This window comes from Thrips palmi, unplaced genomic scaffold (assembly GCF_012932325.1).
Source record: "Thrips palmi isolate BJ-2018 unplaced genomic scaffold, TpBJ-2018v1 HiC_scaffold_12, whole genome shotgun sequence".
NCBI lineage: Eukaryota > Metazoa > Arthropoda > Insecta > Thysanoptera > Thripidae > Thrips > Thrips palmi.
In genome coordinates, this window is record NW_023144623.1 from 10,084,852 (window position 1) to 10,094,505 (window position 9,654).

Here is a 9,654-nt window from a genome sequence, read left to right on the forward strand (position 1 = left end):
ACTGATTTTGCAGATCTGATTTGCACCTTGTGACGACTCTCCAGCATGGATATTACTTAATTGACTAGCTAACTTCAGAATTCCAATTACGATGTCTGCTCTTATTTTCCAGTTTTCAAAAAATTAAATTGAGGAGCTTCTTACTGACTGTGTTTTCTTGTAAAATGAAGTTTAGAATAAAGGTTTTAAAGAAATAAACAATTGTCTCATTTCATTCACAAAAAAAAACATGTAATTCCTGATCAAATCAAAACATGGAGCACGGGGAGGATTGACAAAGTATAAATAAAGACAGAAAAGATTTATAAACACATGGAATGATGTGAATTCTCACAGAAACTTCCAAATAACATCAGTGAAGAATCAGACTAAGATAAAAAAACACAGATACGCAATTGCCACAAGAGAGCTTTATTTTTTCCCCCAGGAAACCCAGAAAAAATGAATTCAAAATGACTAGATTCCAACAACTTTGACCTGATGATAATATGTGACAGGATCCTCATTCAAAAACAATGATATACAGTACTTGTTAATTCATCCAGAATAATAAAATACAAACCAGACACATCCTTATTTTAAAATTATGGTAACAACAGTTCAACAAGTGGGTAAGAACATGGCAGCTATAATCTAAAGAAAACCCCCAAAAAACAACATGAAATAAAAAGGCCTGATAAAAAATAGCAGAGAATGAAAACATGTACGGTTACTCTCTGTATCACATTCAAAATCACTTATGATCTGACAGTAAATAGGTAATAATTCTTGTAGTACACCTGAGGTACTGTTTCATCATCATGCTGTTCCCAGTCCTGAAGAGGCTTGCTTGCAGAAAATATATTTTTTTGGCACTCCATAATTACATTAACATCTTTAACAAGTCCCTGAACTCGACTTAAATCATTCTTAGACTCCTTGTGTGTATAAGAAGTGACAAGGAGGGGACAGTTGCGTTTGAGTATCTCAGGAATAGTCTCTTTCCAGGTATCTTTAATTTTACTTTGGATATTTTCTGTGAATCCAGCATTAAAGGCAACTATCAAATCGGGTCTGCTCTGAACATTTATAAATTCATGGTATAATTGAGAAGATCGTACAATTTTCAAATCTACATTTCTAGAAATACAGGATCCACACAGCTTTAGATTTGACTCAAAGTCTCCAACATCAGGTCCAACAAATGTCAATGTTAGTTTCTCTAGTCCAGGCAGCCAATGCAATAATTGTTCCCATTTTTCAAAATATTGCATTTCAAATCCTCCTGCTCCAACAAGCTCCACTGAAAGTACCTTATTTGAAGCCAGGTCCAAGGAATAAACAGTGTGTACAATTGTCATTGGCGCAGACATCACATCTGTGAGTACCCGACCTTCAATCGTACCCAAATTTTCTAGCAATGACTCTGAATACTTTTTGATTTTTTCAAGACATGATGTTTGAAGAAAGTCTGCAGACATAGGGTCAGAGAGAGGAATATCCCCAAATCCAACAGCCTCAAGGAGTGACTTATCTATTTCAAAGCACACTTTTAGTTCTGGGCAATCTTTAGAATGCCTATCTTTATCTTTTTCTTTGTGGTCTTCAGAACAGTAAGACACACACAGACATTTTGAGCAAACTCTCAGCTGCTTCACATCATTAGAATAGCAGATATTACACATTCTTGGGTACAAGATCATGCGAGACTCTGCTGTAGATAGACTACGTCTAATCTGCTTGCGTACGTTAAAGTACAAGTAATATCGATAAGTATTAAACCCAAAGGCGTTTTCGGTAAACATATCATTTCGTTCCTCGAGATCATCGTTTATGCGGTAACCCCTGATTTTGTTGGCGCCCATTTTCTTCAGAGTGTGCTTCAGCATGATGCACATTTCCTTGTGGAACTTCCAATGCTGCTTCTGGTGCTCTTCACCACAGTAAGAGATGAGGTGACAGCCGCCACAGGTTTTCAGCAATGACAGCCCATCCACCGACAGACACGGATCGTCGCAGACGGCGCAGACCGTCGCGTAGAAGAAGGCTAGATGCTTCAGGCTTTGCTTGTCGGCGGGAAGGGGCCCCGACCCTGGTCCAGATGGTCCTGCCATTTTCGTTTTCTCGCTGGGAGACCTGCGATCACAGAGACGTGCAGGTTAGAGGCAGACACACACGAGTGAGCGCCGAGCGCGAAGCCTGGGCACAAAGAAAACCTGACAAAAACAACGCACCTCCACTTTCGGCAACAAAACTTCGATATTCCAAGAAACTTTCACGAACGCTGGGTCGGCATTTAAGTGATCGAATTAGATGATAACCGGCTAAAACTGTCCGCAGTTATGTTGACGCTGAGAACGCATACCCGCCATATTGGCGTCTTCTGCAGTCACCGGGCTTGCCAACGCCACGTCGATGAACTCCACGCAGTTTCATACCGTCACCAAGGCGTAAGTTTAGGAACCAAAGGCTATTTAAAATTTTAAGGCGTCAGAATAAAGCTAAACGCGACGTTCTTTAAGAAGTTACGGTGATTTAAAAAAAAAAGTGGCAGCGCGTCAGGCCTGGACGGTCGGTGACCGCCAATTTTGAACTGGTGCGCGCATCCAAACCAAAATCACCAATCACAGGGCGCGAAGAACGACAACGGTGCTCTCGAGACGAGGCACGTTTATTGAAAACACATTCAAAGTCAAAGAATAAAAACCACAGCAGCTTTCGAGGCATATAAAGGACTGTACTTTAAAACTCTAGTTACACCTTAAAGTAACGACAACTACTCAGAGTAATCCGACCGGTTTCTCCCCTTCGCCACGAGTCTTTAACGACGTCTTCTTGCTAGCAACAGTAGGGCTGACTTTGTCCGCTCGGGAAGGGAGCTCGAGTCGGACTCGGACGAATGGTCCGGCACTCGACACAGTCGGCCCTCCATCCTCAGCTCTGCTCTGTGAAAACGGCCATTTTAATTTCGACATTTTTCACACATCCTGCTGGTGAGAAGCGGTCGCAAGGACTTGAAACACGTCACCTGGACGTCGGCCCCTCCCGACGAGTGGCTCGCTCGCGACCGTCCTTCGCCGTGAACCCGGGTCGACGCCCGCCTCGACGCCCGCCTCGCAGCAGGGGGCGTCGTCGCTGTCGCCGTCGGCGTCCTCCGTGACGGCGTCCTGGCTCGCGGCCCGCGGCGCGCGCCAGCAGTCGCAGTGCGGACACTGGTCGCTGGACGACGACGAGTCCATGCTGACGCTGGGCACCGTGGGCACGGCCTGAGTTCGGCGCAGGGGGCGTCGGCCGGCCACGAAGACACGGCCATCACCTGCGCGGAGGTCCCCGTCAAGACTTGCTCAAATTGGACAACTTGGCGGCACTGGCATCGCTATCGCTCACCGGGCGCTTCGCCAGCGGCGCTGAGCCCAGGCTGAGACTTCGCTTGCGGGCAGTCCCCCTGTCGGGAGGCAGCAGCTGCGGGGGTGGCGGGGGCGGCGGGGGCTGCCCGTCGTTTTTCCGTCGGTCCAGCGTGAGTTGCGTCGAGCTCCAGTAAGGGTCGGCTCTCTGGCCCGCCAGGCACGGCGTCAACCCCGGCGCGCGGCCGAGGGCGGGGCCGAGGGCGGGGGCGCTGTTGGCCGCGGGGAAGTCCACCGCCTCGAGGCGCCGGGGCCCGTCCGCTCCGCAGTCCGATGCACTGATGCCCGGGAACCTGGGGGAAACCGAGGCATCTCTAAAACTCGATTCTCGCGATGAACTGAAAATGGCAGTAGGTTTTGCGGTGTACCTGGAGGGCGCGAGGACGACGTCGCGAAGCAGCTCGCGCATGGTCAGAGTCGTCTTCCGGCGGCTCTTCCTGCTCCACTTGCTGAGCGCGGCACCGCGAGGGCCTCGTCGCACAGGGCCGAGGCCGGGGCCCTGCACGCGCGCGACACCCTCGCGCTGGTGCCACCTCGGGGGCGGCGGGGGCATTGGTGCCATCATTGGCTGCTGGAGCGACCGCAGCGCCGACTTCAAGTCCCTGGAGGTGGCGTCCACCGGCGGCTTGTGTCTGCTTGGAGGCGGTGGCGGCGGCGACGGGGGCGGTAACAGTCTTGGGTGCAGCACGCGCAGCGCCGCCTTCAAGTCCGTCGAGATGGCGTCGCCCTGGTAATCGCGCGCCTGCTGTCTGGGAGGCGGCAAGGCTGCTGGCCTCCAAAAAGGCGGTAGCGGTGTCGACGGAGGCGGCGAGACAAGCGGTGCCCGCTTCACTAGTGGATGCAGCAGCCGCCCTGGCCGCACCGCCGCCGGGGCCTCCAAGGCCGTGTCCAAGCCCAGCACGCCGCGGAGCCCCATCTCGGAGAGCAGCCAGGCCAGCGACACGCGGTACAGCACGCGTCGCCCGTCCCTGGAGAAGGCCAAGGACACCGCGGAGGCGGACACCGCCACGGACACGCCGCAGGACCTGGCGCACGGGCATCGACATTAACGACTACCGTGACAGGCGGGGCACGAAAGAGGAAGGTCTGAAGAGTAACCGCACCTGGATACGGTGACGGCGTCGAAGACTGGGACCAATGAATTACAGTCTTCCGGTTGGGGTGCCGTCGAGTCGGATGACGGGGGTGATGGGGAGCGCGGAGAGCTGTGCGGGGATGTCGCCATGGAGGACGACGACGTCGAGGAGGAAGGGGCTGGCGCTCGGGGGTCCGGGGGGCTGCTGCTGTGGCTACGGGACGCGGTGGTGGTCTTCCTCTCGGTGGCGCTGGCGGTGACCTCGTCCCCGTCGCCTGCACGCTCGGCGTCGGCGCCCAGGTCGACAACCAGTGCCTCGAGCCCTCCACCCACAGGGCCACCGCGGCCCGCGACGGCAGTGCGGCCCTCCACGTCCGGCTCGCCGTTCTCGACGCCGTCCTCGAGTCCACAGCGGTGATCCTGGCCGACGGTCTGGGCGCCACGGCTCGCGGCGCCTGCTCTTCGCTGTCCGAAGAAGTCCGCGGGGCAGGCCCGAAGGCAGGCCGCCGTCTGCAGCGAAGCAGGCGTCGCCGGCCGCTCGGTGGCGGCAGTGCATGTTTGTGCGAGGACTGCGTCGGTGTCGGCGGCAGGGGTAAGTCCTCCAGAATGTCGAGAGACCGCCGTGAACTGGGCGTCGACGGCGTCCTGGAGGACACGCTGCTGCTGGCGTCCGCCACCTTCCACAGCCCGCACGTGGCTTGCGGCGCGGGGACTGGCTCTGGGAACGCCGGGACGGCCTTCGCGAGGACTGGCAGGAACTGCTGCAGCGCCGGGACAGGCTTTGCCACGCTGTCGCCCGCTCCCAGCAGGCACAGGCCGTCGCTCGGCGGGCTGGGGGGCGTCTTGTCGACGCCCTCGACGCCGTGGTGGGGGATGCCGTGGTCGCGGAACAAGTCGTGGAGCCGGGGCATGGACCGACCGGCGGGGTCCGTCTGCGTCGAGCTCTCGCTCGTGATCCTGGTCGGCGGCCTCGGCGCGGCGCCGGGAGGGCCGCCGAGCACGACGGCCTCCATCAGGGCCTTGGTGTGCTGCTCCAGGCTCAGCAGCGTGGCGGCGCGGGCAGACGGCGCCACCGCGGCGATGGCTTCCCCGTGGCTCGAGGCCGCCGAGGCGTCGCCGCTGGCGGTGACGGCTTTCTCCGCCGGCGCTGGGACGGCCTGCAGTTTGGCCGAAAAAAAGAACGAAAAAGGCAGAGTTTAACGCACGACGGCAAGGACATGCAGTGCCTCGCACTGCCCCACCACGCCCTCAGGGACGGCGGCCGCGATGGTGGGGCTCTTTGGAAAGTTCAGAGAGGCCAAGCAGGTCGTCGTCACCTTGCTGGCGCCGGGGTGGCGAGGTGCCGAGGTGGGCGTCGCAGAGTCCCCCCAGAGGACGAGCCTCGGCCGCGCCAGGTCGCCGTCACTGCGAGACCGCCGCAGCGCCCGAGGCGGACACGCGTCGCCGCGCCCCGAGGAGCTGGCCGAGTCCGAGTCGGCCGAGTCGGCCCCCAGGGGCCAGGACGACGTGGTGCTGGTCCCGGGGGACACGCCGGGGCTGAAGGCGTAGTCCGCCAGGATGAAGCGCTCCTCCGAAGTAGGCAGGGGGGTCTCCGTCAACCTGAGCCAACACACCCACTCGGCGGATGTGGCAGTGCCCGCACCGAACAAAAGGCCCTCCGGGATCGGGATTCGAACCCTCGCCGCACCTACTCGAAAGTGAGCGACGAGTCCGTGGAGGTGGACGTGGTGGACGGCGAGCGCCGGCCGACGGCGCGGTCCCGGCCGCGTATCCGCGCGAACAGGATCTTGTCGGGCTGGTCGGGGTCCGAGTCGGAGCTGGCGGCGTGGCGTCCGCCGCGCTTGGTGCGACGCCGCGCCTCGTCGCCAGGGCGGTCCGGGGGTCCCGTCATGGACGTCATGGCCACGGCGTCGTGGTCCGAGGGCCGCGGCGGCCGGAAGAGCCAGGCGGGCGCGGAGGCCCCGGGGTCGCCGGCCTCCATGGCCGCCCTGGCGGACGTCTGGGCCAGGCGCAGCGTCGCGGCCACCACCACCTGGAAAGGAGTGCACAGTGTCAGAGAAACGTCGACGTGGAGCCCAGCAGCAGGCGTACTAGCTCAACATTTTCTTTGCGATGTTTGAAATTTTATTTCGCAAGTTTTGCAGAGGTTAACTGACGAGCATGGCGGCTATGACGAGCGCGGCGCTGCCGACGGACAGGTGCAGCACCACGAGGGCGTTGGCCAGCGGGTTGAAGCAGCCGCGCTCCCACGTCCGGCACGCCGCCGTCACGTCGCGGCGGGCGTCGCGGTCCGCGGGGGCCGCCGCGGGGGTGGGCTCGGCCGGGTCCGCCGCGCAGCAGCTCTCTGGAATGTCACTGCCCGCGCAACGGCCGATGTAGTCGTGGCCCTCGGTGCCGCCCTTGGCTGCACAGTGGGCCAGAAGACCGGTGGAGGCGGCCAAAACTCTGGACACGTTTTGAGCTCCAGAGTCGCTAAATGGGACTCGAACCGAACGTGTGACCCCACCAATGGATTGCTCTCAGGACGAGGAAACTATTGGCGGGGTCACACGTTCGGTTCGAGTACTTTTTAGCGACTCCAGAGCTCAAAAGGCGTCCTCGAATTTTGGCCGCCTCCACCGGCCTTCTGGCCCACTGTGGCTACCTGCTGGGCGGCCGCGACAGCGCCTTGTCCTGCCGGTCCTCCTTGGCGGCGTCCACGTCCTGCTCCTGCAGCCGGCCGATGGGGTCGTTGGCCCAGGGGTGCCAGTCGGCCGGGCCGTCGAAGCCGCAGCACTCGAGCGTGGCCTGCGTGTCGTCCATGGCCTGCCGCGTGGCCGCGTTGTCGCTGCGGCTCTCGTCGTAGTACCCCAGCGCGGCCCACAGGATGCGCGAGCGGGACAGCCTCGGCGACAACGCCATGCCCACCACGCACCACACCACCACCGCCTGCAGGCCGGCCGCGCGCCGCGTCAGTCCGGGGAAGTCCCTTGAGTTCGGCGAGATCGGCAGCGGCCCTCACCAGGTTGAGCAGCACGGACGGCAGCAGCAGGCACACGAGGTGCGCGCTGACGGGGTGCATGAGGCGCACCTTGCGCGGCGCGGCGCGCGCGCGGCACGCCAGGGCGAGGAAGGCGGAGCGCAGGGCCACGGCGAGGCCCAGGGTGGCGTCCAGGGCGAGCAGCACGAGCAGCGCGGTGGAGGCGGGCCGCGTGGCGCGCACCCAGGACGCGCCCAGCGGCCAGGCCAGCGCCACGCCCAGCAGCGCCGACCCGGACACCAAGGCCGAGAGCGTGGACACCACCAGGCACGCGCTGAGCAGGCCGTGCCGCCCAACCTCGCTCACCATACCATCCCTGCGACAGTCAGACCACGTGCTGCCTGCCTAACACTGCACCAGCATCCACGTGGAGACTCGGATTTCTCCGCCAAACATGTGACCAGTGGTGCTCCCTCGGGCTAGCCTGGATCGTGTGTGCGAGGGAGAGAGAGGCTCGCCAGTTGGCGCGCCGTTTTGAACGCAGGCCCCCAGGGCAGTGCCAGGCAGTGCAGTGGGTACGCTGCACGTCGTGAGGTAGGCGTACCCGTACCAGTGCACCGTGTACCTCGGAGCGCAGCAGGAACACAAGGACGACTGCAGCCCCTGGGTCCGGACAGCGCATGACCCGCACCACCGGGGTAGAGGAGGTTTGTCTGTTTCTAGGCCTTCTGGGCGTGCTTGCAGCGCTTTCAGTCAGGGCGGCGGCCTCCGCGGCGGCCAAACATGGACATCACCGAACGGTAAACAAACAAGAGCACATCGGCCCGTCCTCTCCACTGGTACCAATTGCATCAAGTCAGGTATTTTTTCCCCCAAGTGTGACGCCACAGTTACGACGGGAAAAATAAATCTACTCGGTCGCTTTTTGAGGTTGTCGTGCATTTTATTCAGTGACTCCGCCTGCGCGCGCGGGAAGAGTTCTGCAGTTTTCTTCCGCCGGGGGAAATTTTGCGCTGGCCTGTGGGCGCGACAACAATACGATACCAACTGCCGTAGCCGACTGGGCCAACTGCCACGATGACAATGGTGCTCAATTTTTTTCCTGAATGTTGGCAGCGACGCCGCGCTTTTCGCCGGAAGATGCTGGGTCAGTGATACAAGGTCCGCGGCGGGAAGGAAGCGGAGCAGAGAGTCCATCTGTCTGTCTCTCTCTATCTGCCGAAAAATTGCTGCAATGGACCTCGTAGTGCTGTGGACGGCCCCCAGTCCTATCCTTGCCTCCCGTCGCTTCCATGTCGCGTCGCCTCGCGTCAGCGAAAGTGGTTCCCGAGAAATTTGACGGCGTGGACCTCTCGGACCGGGAAGCCCTGTGGCAGTGCATCGAATAACCGATTCATATATTTTTTTGAAACCGTTCAGTCCGAAAAAAGCATAATGGGCACCCCAGATGACACGTTTCCCGCCAACGGCAAAGTTCCATTTCCATTCGCAGAGTGTATCGCTCGATAATGGGGCGGGAAAGGTGCGGCCAGCTTGACGCACTCGCACCAACACACCGACACACTGGCGCGCGGCCGGTTAGAGAGACATCCCTCTCTAACTCGTCCTCTGCAGGGCTCCCAGCCACTCTCTCTCGCTCTGTCGCTCCAGCGGCGGACGCAGCCCGCCATCCGTTTGCTCCGTGCACTCCGAATATATGTCTCCACGACCCAAGAAGGCCGTGAAGGCCCTTGGCTGGCCGCCTCCGTCCGAAACGGCCCGAAAGGCACTGCGCGGCACTGCGCGGCACTGCGCGTTCCAAGTCGGACCGTTCGGACGCGGCCCTCGGAGGCTGTGCGTCCATTGGCAGCCGACCAAATGTCCGGGCCTGGGGTCCCATCCAGGTGCATATCCTGGCGTGCCAGGGCGTGCCGGGAAGGGGGGGGGGATCTTCCAATCTGTCCTCTGGAACAGAAACACATTGGCCGGCGTCGCGCAGCAGCAAAGAAAGTGGCGCCGACCCAAACAAACAACAACATAACACATAGCGCGCGAAAACAACAAAAACAAGAGGAAAACTTGTGGGTGGGAGCGCGGGGGGGCTGTGAGGGAGCCCCATCAAGGCGATCAACGCGGCCATTTGACGCCGCCCTTACATCATGAAGATAGGCTTCGGTTTCTCCAGGTTCCAGGCTGCAGGTTCTCGGGGCTCGCCGGTGATGAGATAATTTGGTCCGGCGTGTCGCGGGACAAGTGGC

At 59.5% G+C, this 9,654-nt stretch overlaps 1 protein-coding gene across 1 annotated transcript; it reads right to left on the reverse strand.

Moving 5' to 3' along the window:
* Nucleotides 1-209: 209 nt before the first annotated feature.
* Nucleotides 210-2,374, reverse strand: LOC117640546 (putative protein MSS51 homolog, mitochondrial). The gene is made up of 2 exons (XM_034377080.1): nt 2,214-2,374; nt 210-2,115 (listed from the first exon to the last, which is right to left on the reverse strand). The coding sequence occupies exon 2, from the start codon at nt 2,091-2,093 to the stop codon at nt 738-740; it is 1,356 nt and encodes a 451-aa protein (XP_034232971.1). The 5' UTR covers nt 2,094-2,115; nt 2,214-2,374; the 3' UTR covers nt 210-737.
* Nucleotides 2,375-9,654: the final 7,280 nt, after the last annotated feature.